The sequence below is a fragment of the Mobula hypostoma genome, chromosome 8 (assembly GCF_963921235.1).
Source record: "Mobula hypostoma chromosome 8, sMobHyp1.1, whole genome shotgun sequence".
Lineage (NCBI taxonomy): Eukaryota > Metazoa > Chordata > Chondrichthyes > Myliobatiformes > Myliobatidae > Mobula > Mobula hypostoma.
Genome location: NC_086104.1, coordinates 92670609 through 92691671, shown reverse-complemented (window position 1 = coordinate 92691671; position 21063 = coordinate 92670609). Strand labels below are relative to the sequence as shown.

General features: G+C 42.7%; 2 protein-coding genes across 4 annotated transcripts in view; one reads left to right on the top strand and one right to left on the bottom strand.

Moving 5' to 3' along the window:
- gins1 (GINS complex subunit 1 (Psf1 homolog)) overlaps positions 1-16374 on the bottom strand; it is a 38465-nt gene extending 22091 nt beyond the window's left edge. The window contains exon 1 of one of the 2 annotated variants that reach the window (XM_063056343.1): positions 15940-16374. Coding sequence is in view for 1 of the 2 variants with exons in the window: in XM_063056342.1 (XP_062912412.1) it covers positions 15103-15177 (75 nt within the window). In the remaining variant the exon portion in view is untranslated. Of the gene's footprint in view, positions 1-15102; positions 15310-15939 lie in introns of those variants that run through there. The other variant, XM_063056342.1, reaches the window with a different exon arrangement.
- The window catches only part of abhd12 (abhydrolase domain containing 12, lysophospholipase), a 164491-nt gene continuing 158785 nt past the window's right edge, over positions 15358-21063 (top strand). The window contains exon 1 of one of the 2 annotated variants that reach the window (XM_063056340.1): positions 15358-15417. The gene's annotated coding sequence lies outside the window, so the exon portion shown is untranslated. The remainder of the gene's footprint in view (positions 15418-21063) is intronic. The other variant, XM_063056339.1, reaches the window with a different exon arrangement.

The following is a 21063-nucleotide window of genomic DNA, read 5'->3' as shown; positions in this document are numbered from 1 at the left end:
ATCTATCACAATAACTATCAACATTAGGAAATATTTTAGAGTCTCTCCTTCGTCAAATGGTAGCGATGTACAACTTTAAATTGAATCAGTGAATGACTAGCACAGATCAAAGAAGTATTAACCAGCTTCAGAATCCGCGTCCAATCCTCCGTCATAAAAGTCAAATTGAGCTCCTTTTCCCAATCTGTTTAAATAAGGACTTAAGTAATCTTAAATAAGCACTTTCAAGGACACTTCATCTCGCTATCTATTGTCCATCCATCTATCCACCTATTCTTTTGTATTTGGACAATTGGTTGTCTTTTGCACTTTATTTGTTTTTCCATCCAGTTGAGTGCAGTGTGACATTGATTTCATTGTTTCTTGGATTTACTGTATATACCCACAAGAAAATGAATCCCAGGGTTGTAAACGGTGACATAGATGTACTTTGATAATAAGTTTACTTTGTAATTGCCTTCAATGCCAGATTTTCACATAAATATTAACCAGCGGTCACGTTACTTAACGGTGAAGATATACAAAGAATTCATTGCACTAGGACTGTAGCTGACCAGACTTGTACTGTGGTGCTTTTCTTCCAGCTTCTCTCCTCCACTTCCCTAATCCCTTCAGCACCGTCTTCCAGTTCTTCCTCCTCACATTCTTTTTGACATTTCCTTTACACAGAGCTTAGATTTCTCAAACTCAGCAGTTGGAATTAAAGCTATACTACCTTGGATACACCCCTGATTGTGTGTTTCAAGTACATAAAGTAATTTTCTTTAAAAAAAACATGCTTGAAACACCAGAACATTGAATTTTGTAGAAAACAAAGATAAACCACGGGAAATAACAATTAAGCATGAACTAAATTCCTGCATCTGTAAAGTTCAAATGTAAAACAGTCAGCTACATTTCTCATAAGGGCTATTTATCATTCACTTAGTAATTAATCATATATTAAATTATCAATCTTCTGTCAAGCATTTGTTAACTGTAATTTCACCTACATTGCATGGTATTTACAGTTAAAGGATTTTGAAATCTTCTTTCCATGACTTACAGTTCAAATTTTCTTTTATAATTTTTTCATCCTCTCCTGTCTCATTGCAAAAGTTTTTGGACGGACTCAGAGTCCGCTGCGGTTGGGTGCTTCCAATGGTACTGCATCGGCAAGTTTGCGGTGCTTGGAGGCTCATGTTGCAGAACAGTTTCTAACACCCATGGTGAAGATGAGGCAGTCAGGGCAAAGGAATTGAAAGTTACTGAGGAGATCGAGGGCATGAGAAGTGTCGCGGATGTAGGTGGGAAGGGTATGAACCAAGGGGGATAGAATGGAGTCGAGGTATGCAGACAGGAGTTGAGTGGGGCAGGAGCAGGCAGAGACAATAAGCCTACCTGGACAGTCTGGTTTGTGGATCTTGGGTAGGAGGTAGAAGCGAGCAGTGCTGGGTAAGGGAACTATGAGTTTGGTGGCAGAGTTTTCTGTCAAGCTCTCCAGAGTGGATGAGGTCAGTGATAGTATTCTGATGGTCAGGAGTGGGGTCCTCATAAAAGGGGTAGGGTATGAGGTAGTGTCTGTGAGTTGCTCCCTGGCCTCAAAAGGTCAGAGATTTTTAAAAAATTCAAGACGTTTAGACATTACTGATCAACAGCAATAATTCTCATAAGACGGAAGGCAACAAGAAATATTTTATAGTAAGTGAGAATGAGGTGACCTACAATGTAGTCAGTGGCTAGTGGTTCTGCTGGGGTGTGGGGGAATGGATAGGAAATTATCCAATTATGTAACAATATTTTAGGATGGAATTTCATGAACAATAAACACAGAAACTGTACATAACAGTAATAAGAGGAGAGGAGAAGATGGCGGCGCGATGCAGCTCGCAGCGGCCACTCCGGTGGTGATGTCTTATTTGTCAAGTAGGATGCCGTGCCAATCCTGATTTGATGGAGACAGACGTGAGAGCACGGAGGAACATCTGGTGAAACTTCTGAAATGCTTGCTTCACTGCTGCTGCTACTGTGTGGTCTGAAATCTCCGGAGGGGAAGGCCCCGAGTCCTTGGCTTTGCTTGTTGCTCGGCGGCTGGGGTGGGGTTGAAGTGCTCAGCAGAGGATGGTGTTCGGTGTCAAAGGGCTGGTCGGAGGCTCGAAGTTTTCGGATAGACTCAGAGTCCGCTGCGGTCGGGTGCTTCCAATGGTGCTGCATCAGCAAGTTGGCGGCGCTTGGAGGCTCATGGCAGGGAGAATCTCTTCCTTCTACTGTCTGCGTGAGATGATGAGGCTATCGGGACTTTGAGATTTTTTTTAACCATGCCCATGGTCTGCTCTTTATCAACTTACGGTATTGCTTTGCACTGTTGTAACTAGATGTTTTAATTATGTGGTTTTGTCAGTTTTAGTCTTGGTTTGTCCTGTGTTTCTTGTGATATCATTCTGGAGGAACATTGTATCATTGTTTAATGCATGCATTTCTAAATGACAATAAACAATGGACTGAGTGTCCTCATAATCTAATCTAACATACATTTGGAAAAATCATTGAAACTTCAATGTCAACCAAAATACTGGTTAGAAAAATCAGTCTTGAAGCAGGCGAACATGGTGGTCATTGTGATCCTTTCAAACAGTAACTGATTGAAATACTAAAAGGCAATAAAATCATAGAACAAGGAGAAAATTTCAGAAGAAGGAAGCTTCAAAGTTAGCATTTTAGTTGGGCTTTCCAAAGGATGGCTCCAGTGGCCAAGTACTATAACGTTATGATTACACTAGGCAAATTTTGCTTTCCAGTTAACCAGATCACTAATGAAATTGTAATTAAGTGATTGAAATGAAGAGGGGCAGAATCTTTTTCCAGAAACTATTTTTGTTTAGCATCTTGGTGTTTTCAGACACTTTTGCAATCATATGACAATTATTCAGCCACCTACCCTCAACAAAATCCAACAGTTTTAATTCTATGTTTTCAACTCAAGTTGTAGGGTGCAGAAACAAACCCTTTGGTACACTTGTAACTGGAACACCAAATCAAAAGTCTCAGTATGGATGGCCATACAAAATAACAACATTAGGCAGTAGTTGTTATGTTACTAAACCAGCAGTTAGATTTCTGAACCATTGATCCAGAGACACTAGTTGAACCATGGCAACTGGGGAATTTAAATTCAAATAATTAAATCAATCTAGAATTCAAAATGAAGAAGTTAGTCTTAGTAATGGTGAAACTACAGGACACATACCTAGAAAATAGGATTGTGCAAGACAACATAGATCTGTAAAGACAGACAAGATTGTAGATGTTGGAATCTGAAACAAAAGAGACAAGACTTGAAGAACTTAATAAGTCAAGCAGCATCTGTGGAGGCTGTAATTGTAAGGTGACATTTCAAGTTAAGGCTCTGCTTTAGGCTGAGGAAGGACAGGAAAGATTGTTAGTATATAGCAATAGAAAGGAGGGGAAATTGGACAGATGGAACTAGCTGGGAAGAGGGTATGGGCAAGATGAACAAATGGTGAAGACGGTGGGAATGGGAAGGAAAGTCAAAGTGACATGCAACTGGAAGCTCAAGAGTCATTGCACACAAGTGCACGTGCTCCACAATATAGTTGTCAAGTCTTTGTTTGGTATCATCAACGTAGATGAGAGCACATCACACGCATCAAATATATTGTCTGTTAACTCAAGCTTCAAGTTGCCTTAACTCTGCTTCTTACTCCCACACTGACATCTCCGTTCTCTGCTTCTTCAGTGCTACAGAGAGGCCAAACACTATGTTCCCTTGTTCACGGCTTCCATATTCTCCAACTAGTTCCATCCACTCATCTTCCCTTTCCAATGTGGGTTCACGTATTACAGATTAGCCTCATTTGTACTGCTACATATTAAACAATTTTCTTGCTCCTCTTTAGTCCTGATGCAAACTGAACTGTGAACATATTTATTTTTGGCAAAGGGAAAACAGTTGATATCATGAATTTAGACTTCCAGAAGGCCTTTAATAAGGTACCATATAAAACATTGGGGTGCATGGGGTGGCCAGGGAGAGGTAGCCCTTCTAGTGAAGGGGCATGACATGTACATTCCAGGGTTGATCCCTCACCTTTGCTCCCCACCACACACTCAGCTCTCACCTGTGGCACCAAGTAGCCATTTGCATACAACAGCAGACACAGACCAGTACACCTCTTCAACAAGGAAGCTATACCAGGGTAAGGGTGGCTGGCAGCCTCACCCCAGTGAGACAGGGACATGCCTGTCTTAGCATACGAAGTCAGCTCTGGCAGACAAGAACTACAGTGAGATCTAACGACTGGCAAGGCAGTATTGCAACTGTCCGCGAAGAGTAAATGGCATGACAAGGCACAGAAGCTGTCATGGTCATCCACTGTAACTAAGGAGGACCCCTGTTTGTGATGCTTGTTCATACCACTGGACCCAGATTTCTGAGGTCGAGAGTGAAACTGCCCCAGTGCAACAGCTTTTCCACTTTATAAACTCTCATGCAAAGGTTTCCTGTCATTATCAGACACAACAGACAACCACCACACAGGACAGTATTAAAAATAATGATATATGAATTGGGACGATAGTTGATTAATGGAAAGCAGTAAACAGGTCATTTTTGGGTTGGGAGAATGGGGTGCAGCAGAGTTTAATGCTGGGCGAGTGTAACGGTAAAACTTGCATTGTACAAGGCCATTGTCTGATACATCTAGAACACTGTGCAGGTCTTCCTCCCTCAGGAAAAATATATTTGTGATAGTTAATACAAAGAAAGTTAATTCGTTTAATTCCTGTGATTTATTTTGGGGTGGGGGGTGGGTAGCTGAATCACCCAATGATAACAGATAAGCAGTTTCAGTCTATCATCTCTCAAGTCGAGTGAAGCGAGAAGTGGTTGCATCAAAACATCTTAAGAAACTTAACAGGATACATTTTGGGAAAATATTTCTCCCGACTGAGGAAACTAGAACAAGAATCAGTCTTAAAATAATGAGCCAGCCATTAAGGATTGAGATGAGCAATTTCTTCACCTAGAAGGTAGCAAGCCTTGGAACTCTCTACACACATGGGATGTCAAAGCTCAGTCAGTATGCAAGACAGAGGTAGTTAGGTTTCAAGATAGTAACATAATAAATGGTCGTAGAAAAATGGCAATAAGGTAAAATTCAATTATAACTTTATTGAATGACTGAGCAAATGTGAGGGTCCAAAATTCTATTCCTGCTTCCATTTCTAATATTATTAAAACCATCCGCCTTCCAGTGCTTTTAGGGAAATCTGCTATCCTTACCCAATCTGATGTTTGGGTAAATCTAGAAACACCAGTGCGGCCGATTTACAGCTGCCTGCTTGGCTGGGAGCAATTAGAAATGGACAATAAATGCCAGTGATGTCAACTTCTCATAAATAATTTGTAGTTTCAATTACACCACATCTTCTGTACAAAAACTACATTTGAATACTTGCTAGAAAGATAATCCAAGTGTAGACTGCAGGTGATGAGATGAGTCACAGGTTGATAACAGTATTAAATGTCTGACCCAAGAGGAAGGACCCAACAACTTTTTTTAAAGCAAGTCCAGAAAATTGCTCTAAATTGGAAGTGTAGAAGATGCTGATGTTTAAACAAGAATAAATTTAAAACTGATGAAAGTTCTTTTCAGAGTGACCCATACACATAAGTAATGACGTAAACACAAGAAAATCTGCAGATGTTGGAAATTCAAGCAACACACACAAAATGTTGGTGGAACGCAGCAGGCCAGGCAGCATCCACAGGAAGAAGTACAGTTGACGTTTCTGGTCAAGACCCTTCATCAGGACTACCGGAAAAAAGAGATAGTAAGAGATTTGAAAGTGGGAGGGGGAGGGGGAGATCCGAAATGATGGGAGAAGACAGGAGGGGGAGGGATGAAGCGAAGAGCTGGGAAGTTGATTGGCAAAAGGGATACAAGACTGGAGAATGGGGAGTATCATAGGACGGAAGGCCTTGGAAGAAAGGGGGAGGGGAGCATCAGAGGAAGATGGAGAACAGGCAAGGAGTTATTGTGAGAGGGAAAGAGAGAATAATAAATAAATGGATGGGGTAAGAAGGGGAGGAGGGGCATTACCAGAAGTTAGAGAAATCAATGTTCATGCCATCAGATTGGAGACTACCCAGATGGAATATAAGGTGTTGTTCCTCCAACCGGAGTGTGGCTTCATCTGGACAGTAGAGGAGGCCATGGACTGACATATCGGAATGGGAATGGGACGTGGAATTAAAATGTGTGGCCACTGGGAGATCCTGCTTCCCATCTCCAACAGGATCCCACCACCAAGCACATCTTTCCCTCCCCTCCACTTTCTGCTTTCTGCCCTTACACTTCCTCCCTCACCACCATTCAAGGCCCCAAACAGTCCTTCCAGGTGAGGCGACACTTCACATGTGAGTCTGCTGGTGTAATATACTGTGTCCGGTGCTCCCGGTGTGGACTTCTATATATTGGTGAGACCCGACACAGACTGGGAGACCGTTTCGCTGAACACCTACGCTCTGTCTGCCAGAGAAAGCAGGATCTCCCAGTGGCCACACATTTTAATTCCACGTCCCATTCCCATTCTGATATGCCTATCCACGGCCTCCTCTACTGTAAAGATGAAGCCACACTCAGGTTGGAGGAACAACACCTTATATTCCATCTGGGTAGCCTTCAACCTGATGGCATGAACATTGATTTCTCTAACTTCCGTTAATGCCCCATCTCCCTCTCGTACCCAATCTGTTATTTATTTATTATTCTCTCTTTCCCTCTCACAATAACTCCTTGCCTGTTTTCGATCTTCCTCTGATGCTCCCCTCCCCTTTCCTTCTTCCAAGGCCTTCCGTCCCATGATACTCCCCATTCTCCAGCCTTGTATCCCTTTCGCCAATCAATTTCCCAGCTCTCGACTTCATTCCTCCTCCTCCAGTCTTCTCCTATCTTTTCGGGTCTCCCCCTCCCACTTTCAAATCTCTTACTATCTCTTTTTTCTGGTAGTTCTGACGAAGGATCTCGACCCGAAATGCCGACTGTACTTCTTCCTATAGATGCTGCCTGGCCTGCTGCGTTCCACCAGGATATTGTGTGTGTTACTTAAGTAATGAAGTGGAGGTAACAGCTCTGAAATAATTTAACGAACTGTTGAATATTCCACTGAGGCGACTTCAACATTCTGCACAAAGAACTAAGATGGCATCCTCATCTATATTGATAATGATGAAAAACACAATAATTTTTTAGCATTAGTCCAACATTTACGTTTAACTAATCCATTTTGAGGAAGGGGAAGTCGAGGCATACACACCCATCCTCATCAAAGGATAAGAAGTGGAAAGAGTGAGCATTTTCAAGTTCCTGGATGTCCACATCTCTGAGTATCCATACCCTGGGCCAGGCATATTGATACAATTACAAAGAAGACACGACAATGCCTATATTTCATGAGGAGTTTGAGAAGATTTGGTATGTCGCCAAAGACACTTGTAAATTCCTGCAGATGGACCATGGAGAACATTCTATCCGTTTGCATCACTGTCTGGTATGGAGGAGCCATTGCACAGGATCAGAAAAAGCTGCAGAAAGTTGTAAACTCTGCCAGCTCTATCATGGGCACCAGCCTCCAGGACACCTTCAAAAGGTGATGCCTCAAAAAGGCGGCATCCATCATTAAGGACCCTCATCGCCTAGGACATGTCGTCTTCTCGTTGCTATCATCAAGATGGTGGTTCAGGAGCCTGAAAACACACACTCAACATTTCAGGAACAGTTTCTTCCCCTCTGCCATCAGATTTCTGAATGCACAATGAACCCATAAACACTACCTATTTTCTTCTGTTCTTTTTTCACTACTTATTTAATTTAATTTTCTTTTTTTATATATACTTATTGCAATTTATAGTTTTTATTATTACGTATTGCAATGTACTGCTGACACAAAACAATAGATTTCATGCTATTATACCCAATTCTGATTCCAATGACCTTAAGTGCCACTCCAGTGACCTTGTGCTACTGCCATGATTTTGTCAGTCAATATTAAGGCCTGACCTGTGCAATTTTCCACCTTATTAATCAATTGCCAGTGGCAATGCACACCAGGCAGGAAGTTCAAGCTAATTGGGAAAGCATAGTGGAGCAGATTGGATAACAGAAGCTTCTCTACAATACAAACTGAAGAATCGAGTGATCCATATCTGAGGCAATATGTCACAACCATGGGTGAATGTGTTTAATTAGCGTGGCTAGTCTCTCAGTGGCTTCCATCATAAATTTGAACACATTATAATGGGGTAGTTGATTAAAATTGTGACAAGATGCAATAAAATTACTTAAGCATTTTTTCCACCTGCACTTCCTGAGATGCCTCTTACTTGTCAGCATTCACAACCCTATGTTAGAGAGCAAGCACCTTCAAGGGACTCCTGATTACCTGCCTGTTCCTTTTATCCCATTCTGCAGTTACCCAGTCCCTCTCTGTTACTTCTTAGGCTTCTCATGAAATGTACCAACCATAACATATTCAGGCTTTGTGGGCAGAGGGCAGTGGCTATAGATGCTTCTCAAGCTCTAAGGCTGAGGCTTTAGTTCTTCTGGCCAATGCCACCTCCTGCACTTGGAATCCCCACAAGCTGCAGGACACGTATCCAATTGACTCCCACATCCACCATATCATCCTTCACCACTTCTACCAACTCAATGCAATCCCACACCAGCCACACCTCCTCCTCTCCCCACCTTTCTTCAGGGACCACTTGCTCCACGTCTTCTTGGTTTGCTTATCCCTTCCTGCCCACACCTCCCTGTCACCTGGCACTTTCTCCTGCAACTGTAGCAGCTGCAACACTTGTCCCTGCATTCTCTCTCATCATCATCATCCTGGGATATAAACAGCCCCTCCAGGTGAAGCAAAGATTCACTGCACCTCCTTCAACCTGCTCCATTGTACAAGGGCTCACCATGTGGCCTCTACATTGGTGAGAACAGGTGTAGATTAGGCAACCATTTTTCAGAGAACCTGTGCTATCTGCATCAGATTTCCATTTGCATGCCATTTCAACTCCCTTTCCCATTCACACACTAACCTGTTTGTCCTCCATCTTCTCTACAGCCACAGTGAAGCCAGATATAAACTAGAAGACCACCCCATATTCTGCTTGGGCGGCCTATGGTCCAGTGACAGAATCATGACATTTTCCAATTTCAGGCAGCACATTTTCTGACTCTCATCAGTTCACCCAGGGTCTCTCCCTTTGTTCACCACCCTGCCCTCCCCCCACCGATTATCTCGATTTTTCACCCTACCCCACCTGGTTCCTTGTGCCCATTTACTTGGGTTTTGTCTTCTTTGCTTTGCCTTTCCCATCCCTTCCCCTCACCTGATTCCATCTGCTCATCATCCCTCCCTATCTGGTTCTACTTCTCAGCTACCAGGCTTCGTCTTTAGCTTTGTGTTTTTCCCCACCAAACTATCTGGACCATCTGCCTTTTTTCCCCTTTTGTTACATTTTTACCCGTCACTACTGATTATAAAGAACACTAAAATCTGGAAGTCTACTTCGCTAGCAAGTGGGATAGTGAAGGTGCTGGGCAGTTACGGTCTAACACACGGAGTGGGCTCTCGCTCTGCACCGCAGACGACCACAGCTACTCGGAGAAGCGGACGTCGGAAGTGTTGCACGAGATGTGTAAAGTGTATAAGTATTCGAATGAGACTTAAAGCAGATCCCTGCAGACCCGCTCTCCTGATGATTCTACTCACTAACATCTGATCACTAGAAAATAAACTGGATTACCTGTGTCTGCTTATGAACTAGCGGGAGACGAGGGACTGCTGCATACTCATCCTGACAGAAACGTGGCTCCAGGACCCCATTCCAGGCTCAGCCTTCTAGCCTTCCTTAGGCCTTGAAACGCTGTGATCTCAGGTAAGACCTGTAGAAGTGGGCTGTGTGTCTACATCAAAAAGAGCTGGTGTGTGAATGCCTCAGCAGTAACAGCCCACTGCTCACCACAGATAGTTTTTAAAATGGTGAAGTGCAAGTCCTTCTGCTTACTGAGGGAGTTCACTGTCATTGTGATTGTTGCTATTTACATCCCCCCAACTTGGCGCTAGTGCTGGGGAAGCACAGCAGGAGCTTTACGGCGCCATTTGCAACCCCAAAGCCACTCACCAAGATGACTTCTTCATTGCTGCTGGTGACTCAATCATGGCAACTTAAAAACAGAACTGCCAAAGTTCTCCCAACATGTCAGCTTTGCAACCAGGGCAAGAATATAGTAGATCTGGTCTTTACTAACGATCATTGAGTCTACAAGTCTGCTCCCCACCCTCATCTTGGATGCTCAGGCCACATACGCGTTTTGTTATTTCCTGCATACAGACCACTGGTTAGACGAGCCAAACTAATTTACACCTCAGTGCTGTCTTGAAAGCATGGACTGCAGCGTATTCAGGGACGCAGCTATCCACGATCATTACGTCACTGATGAAATGAGGGATCAGTCGCTGGCTATATAGAAAAAAGCACTACAGAAACCATGGTTGACTGCAGAGGTGTCTGCACTGTCAGGACGCTGCCTTCAGATTGGGGAATAACATGATTCTAAGATCAGCAAGGGCCACAATCTCATATGCCATCAGGAAGGCAAAATGAGAGTACTCATAAAAAAAATTCACAGGCACCTTTCTGACACCAGGGATACAAGCAGCACATGTGGCAAAGTAAACAAACAAACCATAACAGATTACAAGTCCGCCCTCCATGCCAGTGACAGCAACATCTCCCTTTCTGACAGGCTGAATTGTTCTGTGGACGATTTGATGCAATGGCATCGAGGAAAACCCTCATACCCTGAAGAACAGGCACCCTGTCTAGCCACAGCCGAGGTGAGGAGGATCCTAGCCAGCACAAACCCAAGCAAGCTTGGTGGGGGTGTCAGACAACATACCCGGTCAGGGTCTGATTGAGGAACGCAAGGCTCCCCACCCTCATTCTAACAACTTTCCACAGGAGCACCAACAGATGTCCTGACTGGCTGCATCATTGTGTTGTACTAAGCTGTAAGGCATCGGACTGCAAGACCCTATAGAGGATAGTTAAAAAAAACGCCAAGAAATCTCCCTCCCCCACTTGTGACATTTACCGGAAGCATTGTATACAAAGGACCTGAAGTGCTGTTGAGGATCCCTACCACCCATCCCACAATCTCTTTGACCCACTACCATCAGGAAGAAGGTACAGGAGCATCAGGACTCGGACTGCCAGACTTTTTAACAACTTCCTCCCTCAGGCTGTGAGACTGACGAATAGCCTGCCACCAGCGAGGTCTCATCACAAGGACAGTGAGCTGTTTACTTGTGCTGCTGCGCTACGCACTACATGTACTTTGAGGAATATTTTATTAACTTGTTTGTGGTAATATTTTGTTTTACCTGCTGTGTGTGATATATGCTTTGTGAGTGCACTGTATTCTGGAGGAATGCTGTTCTGTTTGGTGGTGTATAAATACGGTCAGATGACAATAAACTTGAACTTACCAGCCCTCCTCACTTCTAAACTCCAGCTATCATCCCTCCACACTCTGAGACCTGACGTAGGGTATCAACCCTTTGCCTCCACTGAAGCTGTTTCACCCACTGCGCTCTTTCAGAAGTTTAATTTTTGCTCCACTGCAGCACCTCTTTCCTTCACATAAAAATCCTGAGTTGCATACTCCCTGGCAGTACTTTATACCACTCTATTGCGCATGATCCACGCGAGTTCTTAAAATAAGAATCCAAACCACAAACACGGCTTAGCAATTACATCAAAAGCCTAATTGAATATTTGTGAACGTAAACACGAGGAATTCTGAATATTTGTGAATTGCAATTCATTTACATAAATTTTCAAAATACAAAAGAAAGGATTTATTTGAGGTTATTGGCCTAGGCTGAAATTTTGCTGGTGACTGCATAATTCAAGCCATCATGGTTAAAAGTAGTCAATGTTCATTGATGGTCTTGCACCTGAGTTTCAATATAATGGCTTCATGTGCTGCTTCTATGCGTGAGCATGTCTATTGTCTTTAGCATACATAGGGTGTGAACAGCATGGAAAATAGCTTTTGGTAATATCAGCACAGTACATTAGAAAAACAACAGACACAAGTTAGCTCTAACATTTACTGTAAGTGCATAAAACTAGTTCAAGTTGAGAGAGGAAAATACACATAGTGTGAGGTAGCGCTAGGAATTTCAGGTTAGGTCAAGAAGCACAGAAGGTGTTGTTCGTCTTCAGGATCCTGATAGATTTGGGAAAAGTGTATGACCCTGGTTGGTGGGGATCCCTGATTATAAAATTGATTATCTGAACATTTATCTCTGGTATTTGTGGCATCCTGCTATGCCTCGGGGATCTGTACTGGGTCCAGTGTTGTTTGTCAGATATATTAATGATCTGGATGATGGGGTGGTAAATTGGATTAGTAAGTATGCAGATGATACTAAGATGGGTGGAGTTGTGGATAATGAAGTAGATTTTCAAAGCTTGCAGAGAGATTTAGACCACTTAGAAGAGTGGGCTGAAAGATGGCAGATGGAGTTTAATGCTGATAAATGTGAGCTGCTACATTTTGGTGGGACTAATCAAAATAGGACATACGTGGTAAATGGTAGGGCATTGAAGAATGCAGTAGAGCAGAGGGATCTAGGAATAATGGTGCATAGCTCCCTGAAGGTGGAATCTCATGTGGGTAGGGTGGTGAAGAAAGCTTTTGGTATGCTGGCCTTTATAAATCAGAGCATTGAGTATAGGAGTTGGGATATAATGTTGAAATTGTATAAAGCATTGGTGAGGCCAAATTTGGAGTATTGTGTACAGTTCTGGTCACAGAATTATAGAAAAGATGTCAATAAAATTGATAGAGTTCAGAGGAGATTTACTAGAAAGTTGTCTGGGTTTCATCTCCGAAGTTACAGAGAAAGGTTGAACAAGTTGGGTCTTTATTCTTTGGAGCGTAGAAGGTTGAGGGGGGACTTGATAGGGGTATTTAAAATTATGAGGGGGATAGATAGAGTTGACATGGATAGGCTTTTTCCATTGAGAGTGGGGGAGATTCAAACAAGAGGACGTGAGTTGAGAGTTAAAGGGTAAAAGTTTAGGGGTAACATGAGGGGCAACTTCTTTACTCAGAGTGGTAGCTGTGTGGAACCAGCTTCCAGCAGAAGTGGTTGAGGCAGGTTTGATATTGTCATTTAAAGTTAAATTGTACAGATATATGGACAGGAAAGGAATGGAGGGTTATGGGCTGAGTGCAGGTCGGTGGGACTAGGTGACAGTAAGAGTTTGGCACGGACTAGAAGGGCAGAGATGGCCTGTTTCCGTGCTGTAATTGTTATATGGTTGTATGTTATATGTTAAGTGTAACCTAGCATGGTCTTCAAGAATGCGAGAGAAATGCTCAGACATAATCAGAACCTGCTTAAACGCCTTTTCCCACAAGGGGGCCTCAATGTTACATTCAAAACGTACATTACTTTGGTCAATATTTCTTTATCCCCTCTCAATCTTGCACTCATGCAGTTACATATATTTTGCCATTTATCTTTGTGCACGTGCAAGGTATCATCACATTCAGTTTATGATTACTTATGCTTGTAATGTAGAGTGCTGCTGCTCTCAAAAACTAAGTTTCATGGCATATATAATCTGTGTATGCATGCCTATGACGACAGTGAACTTCAAAGTTCGAAGTAAATTTATGGTACAACCCTGAGATTCATTTTCTTGCAAACATACTCAATAAATCTATAACAGAATTATAACCATAATAGAATTAATGGTAGTCTGCTCCAACTTGGGTGTTCAATCAGTGTACAAAAGATGACAAACTGTGCAAATACAAAAAGAAAGAAAGAAATAATAATAATAAATAAATAAGCAGTAAATATTGAGAACATGAGATGAAGAGTCCTTGAAAGTGGGGAACTTGAATCTGGTACACTGGAATGCAAGAACTTTGTGCTATTTATTCAATTCACCATGCAAGAATATCTAAAGACAACTTCAAACATCAATGCTCAGACTTCTAATGTTAACATTTTGCAAACATGCCTTAAACTTTGAATTTACTTAGTTGATCACCCTCTGTAGTTTTAGATGCAAGCTGCAACATAGATAATCTCAATCTTCATCGATTATTTAGTTAAATATTTGTCTCAAATTATTCTAAATTTGCTTCCTTCTTTATCATTAGTCAAATACCTCTGTTAGTTTGGTATAATCTACATGTACATGACACCAGTTCACTCAGGATTTTCTTGCAGCACCTGTACTCTTCTGCACTCTATCCATCTTTGGGAGGACCGAGAGCATGATAAAGATTAAACACTTTGCTGCCGTTATTGACAAGGATTACATAATCAAGAAGCTCACCAACACCGCTACTTTCTGAGGATGCTGAAGAGAGCTGGACTTGCACATCCATACTCATGTCATTCTACAGATGCGCAGTAGAGAGCATCCTGCCAAGCTGCATCACTGCATGGTACGGAATCTGCACTGTGGCCAAAGCTGCCCAAAGCATCGCCGGCACTGACCTAATTGCTATCAAGGGAAGGTGTCGGAAAAAGGCCAGTAACATCATGAAGGATCCACCTACCCTGCTCATGGACTGTTTGTCCCAATCCCATCATGGATGAAGCTACGTACCATACATGCCAGGGCCAACAGAATCAAAAACAGTTACATATCCCAAGCAGTACGAGTGATCAACACACCTCCACGCACTATCACACCCCGCCACCAGTACTTTATCATATTCTGTCGGTCACCTCATGTACAGACAAACCTGTGCCTAGCGTCATTTTATGCACATGCAACCAATTTATACAAGCTACCTTATGTATTTATATTTATTGTTTTCATTACGTTCTTTATCTTATTGCGTGTTTTATGTGGGGCATCGTGTCCAGAGTAACAATTATTTCGTTCTCCTTTACACTGGTGTACTGGAAATGAATCTTGGAGGATGAGCAACTTGCACCGACAGCTGAGGAGGGCTTTCGTCCGAAACAAGACGGAAAGGCTTTGAACTCTGCGATACTCACGTTGAAAGCGGGGAGTTGTCCGTCGGCCGCCCGCTGCAGCTCCTGGATCAGCTCTACGGCTTTCTCACAGAACATCGAGCAGCTTATGGAGAGCGGTGAGGCTGTGAACGCAAACTCTCACGGCCAGACGCAGGCGAGCGAGGGCCGCGAAACCGACTCTCCCGCCAAACCAACCGCGGCCGCCTTGGCTCCTCCCGGCCAATCAGCGCGCCGCTCGCGCCGGCGGCCGCGTCACTTCCCCTCCCCCGGAAGTCGCTGCCGCCTGGGTGCCGTTTGTAAACAGCTGGCAATGTTTCCACACTGTCTCGAGAAGAGGTAGAGGTGCAGCTCTCTCATTTATTATCCATTTAAAATTGTTTAGCAGGCGCTGTTTACTTCACCCTTTCAGGCTACGGCTAACTTGCTCCCCTCCTTAGGGATTCGATCTCTTTTCTTTTGAACTTTCAAATGGGCCCCCCTCCCTCATGGCGAGCCTGCGCGCTGACTCCCCGTCCCAAACGAGGACCCACCGAGTGCGGGGTCCGTACCGTTCAAACCCCCTCACCACATCAGTCCTTCTTTTGTGAACGTCTGCCACTCTGTTGTAAGATGCACGTTCGCGAACATTGGTTCCAGGTTGTTTAAATGCATCGTGATCAGTCCTGGTGTTGTGCAAATTTATTACAGTAGTTTTAAAGGGATCCTCACAAACCGATGCTATTTAAAATGCACTAAATAAGCAAAATTCTGTCACCCATACCTTTAAGGTTGAGCAACAGCATGTCCTCACTGCCATCAGGTTCCTGAGGCTGTCATAGCTGAGTGGGTGGGGGAGTAGTGGGGATAAGCTCTCCTTACCCATTACATGCTCCCAATGCCGTGCGTCTCAAACAGCCCCTGATAACCAAGTCCAGCTCCTGGCCTTCACGTGTGGCTTAGTGTCTAAGCCCGGCGAAACCGTTTCTACTGACAGGAGAAGGGGCAAAAATGGGTTACTGGCGCCTTAAGACCAGTCACTTCGGGCAGATGGGGCTCGTCAGCCGCGGTTGGCAGCTCGTCTAGAAGGAAAACAAAGATTTCAAACCTCCGCCGCCTTGCGACTATATCTACTCATGAAGAAGGCTTCAGGAATAAACCCCGAGGAAAATATCGGGGGCTGGAGTCCCTACGTTGATTTCAATGCTGACGGGCAACTCCTGCGACGCCGCTGGTGCCAAACAGTATCAGTCTCTGTTGTTACTTTGGATACACCCAGCAGCTTGCTCTTCATATCTTACTGTCCTGGCTTGCATATAGACGCAGGCAGCTAGAACCCAACATCCATGGTCGATCCTGACCAACGGAGGGCTTACTTGAACCGGTCTTAAATTCTACCTCAGACAATCTTTCCCCCAAAATATACTAATGTCGTCAAGTTTATTTGTGTTTGTTTTGTAGTCTAAGCTATCCATAATTCATATTAATTTATGTAATTGATACTTGTGCTGTGGCTGTAAAAAGCAAATTATCATGGCACTAATACCCTGGGTATGTGTGTCCATGATAATAAACCAACATAACACAGTGTAACAGAAAGGTCTAATTAAACTAAAGGAAACACGATGCCCTATCATGGGTAAATTGTCCTTTCTATGCCCTGTGCACACTGTCATAACGATTAATCTTAGTGAATTGACTTACCGTCACATTTACTGAGGTACAGTGAAAAACTTGTCTTGCATACTGTTTATACAAATCAATTCATCACAATAGTGTAGCACAAGGATTTAGAATAAAGTGCTACAGTTACAGAGAAAGTGCAGTGCAGGTAGGTACTAAGGTGCAAGATCAGAATGAGATAGATTGTGAGGTCAAGAGTCAGTGTCTTCACTCTAGGGAAGTGTTGAATAGTCTTTACAGTGGAATAGAAGCTGTCCTTAAGCATGCTTTCAGGCTTTTGTATCTTCTGCCCAATGGGAGAGAGGAGATTATGCTGGTTGCTTTAATTAGGCAGTAAGAAGTACAGACAGAGACCATTGGAGGGGAAGCAGGTTTTTGTGATGTGATGTGCTGTGTAAACAACCCTCTGCAGTTTTCAGCAGACACAGGTAGAGAGGTTGACATACTAAGTTGGATAGGATGCTTTTTATGGTGCATCATTAAAATTAGTGAGGCCCAAAGGTGACATGCCAAATTTCTCTAGCCTCTTGAGGAAGTAGAGGAACTACTTTGGTTTCTTGCCTCATTGCATCTACAGCATGTGATTGGTCCAGGGCAGATTATTGGTGTCATTTACTGCTGGGAACTTGAAACTCTCAACTCTCTCAACCACAGCAGTACATGTGAACCAGAGAGTGTGCATTGCCCCACTTCCTGAAGTCTTGTCTCGCTAATGTTTTAGAAAAGTTTGTTGTCATGACACTATGTCATTAGGTCTCTATTTCCTTTCTGAATTGTGATTCATTATCACGTGAGATATGGCCCATTATGGTGCTATCATCTGCAAACTTGTAGTTGGCATTAAAGCAGAATCTGGCCACACAATTGTGAGTGCATAGAGGTAGAGTTGGCGGCTAAAGATGCAGCCTTGTCAGGCACCAATGTTGAGAATAATTGTGGCAGAGATATTGCTGCCTATTTTTACTAATTGTCTTCTGTTGGTCAGGAAATCGAAGATTCGGTTGCAAAGGACAGTCTTGAGTTCCAGGTCTAGGAGTTTGGAGATGAGTTTGCTTGGAATTACAGTATTGAAGGTGGAGCTATAGTCAATAAACAATAGTCTAACTTAGCTGTCCAGATGCTCCAGTGATGAATGTAGGGGGAGAGAAATGGTGTCCACCTCTTTTGGCAGTTGGTGAATGCAGTAGATCTTGTTTTCAGGGAGAATAGAGTTAATGTCCCCATTACCATGTTCTGAAAGTACTTCATTTTGGTGGATGTGAAAGCCACTGGCAGTAGTCATTGAGGCACATTATTCTGCCTTTCTTCAGTGTCGGGATGATAGTAGTATTTTAAGGCAGCTGGGAAGCTCAGATTGTAGCATGAAGGGATTAAAAATGTCTGTGAATATCGCAGCCAACTGATCTGCAGGGATCTGAGGACATGGTCAAGGACAGCATCCAGAGTAGCAGCTTTCCATAAATTCACTCTCCAGGAGACTGACCTTACGTGCTCAATGGTGACTGTGGGTTGAAATGCATTAGAAGCTGGCAGGGTGGGTAATGCTATTCCAATCTCCTTTTATTCAAAACATGCATAGAATGTATTCAGTTTGTCAGGAAGAGATGTGCTGTTATCAGCGATGCTGGCGAACTTGCTGCAGAAAATGTTAGAATGTGATTGTTTATATGACGAGAGTTAATACTTTTGCCTTCACAGTATTTTGGACCGAAAATTGGGGCAATCAAACATGATAATTAAAACAAACCAATTGTATTTTGTAGTTTATTTTCTTTATAAGTTCCCAATCTGATTTTTGTTTATTTCTGTAGAGTAGGGAATTGAAATACTGTACTACATATGCATTGGTTAACACAATCAAACAAATGTCAATATTTAATTTTATTTTCTTTAATATTGAGTTTAATCTTTTGTCTTTGAAAGAAAAAATGGATAAATGTTTATAATCACGGATCAACTTTATTCACCATATACTTTTACTTGTATTAGAAATGAGCTGTGGTGTTGGTGTAACATGCAACAAAAAACATTCAGTAATTAATCATATCAAATAAATCACTGTAAAACAATGGGAATGGTGTGAATTTATGCATTTACCTGAATTGCAACAAAGTTGTTCACTGGTGTAGCTGTTGTAATGGGTAGCTGTTATGATTAGAAGATTTTAATACTGCCTAATCAATATAAGTACTTGAATAAACTGTGGCTAGTGTTAGTTGAGTTGTCTTTTCAGGAGTAAAAAATTGAGTTTTTACTTATTATATGGTGCCAAAAAGTTTTAAATTCTTGGATTGCACGGATTACTGGCATTACCAGCATTTGCTGCCTAGGTGGTTGAGGATGCTTTTGAATCTTTTTTTTTGTAAAAGATAAATTATTGTCCTGCTGCTCTTTAATTGCTGATTTAACAAGAATCAGTGTGTGGTTTGTGAGGCCACCTTAGAGGGCAGTTAAAAATCAACTCCATTAGTAAATGAGATTAGTCAGGTTGGTTAAGGATGTAAGGTCCCCTTCTGAGGGGGACAGTAGAAATTTTAATGCCAATCAGAAAACATCATGGTATGTTGTATGCCTGAATAAATACTTTGTATTATTGCCAACAAAATATGTTGTATTTCTAGGTAATATACTTCCCTGGTCAGACAATACAATAAAATTTAATTTTCATTAGTGTGATCTACATTTGGATTGTGTCTAGTTACAAATGTAAATTACTTGCAGTTGTGCAGTACTGTTGTGTAACAAAACCTCTTATAGGAGTTCTACACATGAAGGATTCCGATTCAGAGTCATTTATTTATCACATGTGCATCGAAACATACAGTGAAATGTGTCTGACGCAACCTGAGGATGTGCTGGGGGTAGCCCACAAGTGTCGCCACACATTCTGGCACTAACATAGCATTCCCACAATGCCCAGCAGAAGCAACACAGAACACAAGCAACAAAACAACAACAGTAAATCAAGCCCCTTTCCTCCCTCCCACACACACAGACAACCTGGGCCTCCAGCCTCCAGTTGACTCACGGACTTCCCCATTGGACTTCCGACTCATAGAATCAGGGCTTCGACAATTGGGCTTCAAGTTCCGATCAACATTCAGGCTCTGATATTCCCATGACTAGCCGATGGAAGGACCCCAAACTCTAAGCTCAAACACAGGACTCGCTGAGTTGTATGCCTATAAGGTCACCGGCCCTCCCGTTTCCTGCTCACATGGGCGTCAATCCCAAGACCAACCGACCTGGGGAGACTAGCTGACCCGGTGGGCCACAAGCCCTCATCCTCGCTGCTCTTTGTTGCCAGCCCAACATCCACAGATGTCCTTCATGGCACTTCCATGTCGCTGGCCTTAAAGCCCAGAGTGGAATCCGAGGCTGCAGGTGCGTTTCGTCGGCCTTCAGGGGATTGGCTACATAAGGAAACTGGGTAGATTGGGAAAAGCTAGTTTTGATAAACAGCACACATTTGGAGCATGATGTGAAAAGTTGTTGATTTAAGAAGTAAATCTGGTGCTCAGGCCTGTGACCAAAAGCCTTGAAATTGATGTTGAATGATGTAGGGCATTGAGGAATTGGGGGATTACTGTTAGAAGACTGGAGATTGCAAGCTAAGATATAAAACTGGAGTTTTGAGAAATTTCCTTTCAAGTATCCAAAATAAAAGTTAATTCTCAGACACGCAACTCTTCATCTTTGTCCAACATTAGATTTGGTTATCATTTAGAAAACATCATAACCTGTTCTGCAAACAGGGACTTTAGAGCCTATTCAGAAATGCTGTCTGCCTTCTGCACCTTCAAGTAAGTTCTCCTAGAACGTTGATCACAGGCTACTCTCCAAGAATAATTTACTCTTCCTATGAAATGATTACATTTTGTTTTACCTAACACCATCTTTTCAGTCCCCAACCTTATCCAGGAATGTAGGTCGCCCTGTGAAAAGATAAAACATCCATACAACTAATCTCAGTGCCTCGTGTGAGATTTCTTCCTTTTATATGGTCAGCTTGGAAAAGCAATTTAACATCAATTTAAAGTTAGTTATTCAGTTCAGTGCTATTAAAGAGGTTACTTCATCTCATAAAGTCACTTATCATGTTGTGGGGAGTAATTGAGTATCGTTTTGCATTGCAGTGTTTGATCAGGGTTGTCTTTGCAAGATGTAACCAACCTATTAGCAATTAAGTGTCCGCAGAAACCACAACCCATTTGGATATAATTTTGGGGGTTTCATATTTTCAGCTCCAGGTAGCCTCAGAATCAGAATCAGATTTAATATCACAGGCATATGTTGTGAAATTTGTTAACTGTGCGGCAGCAG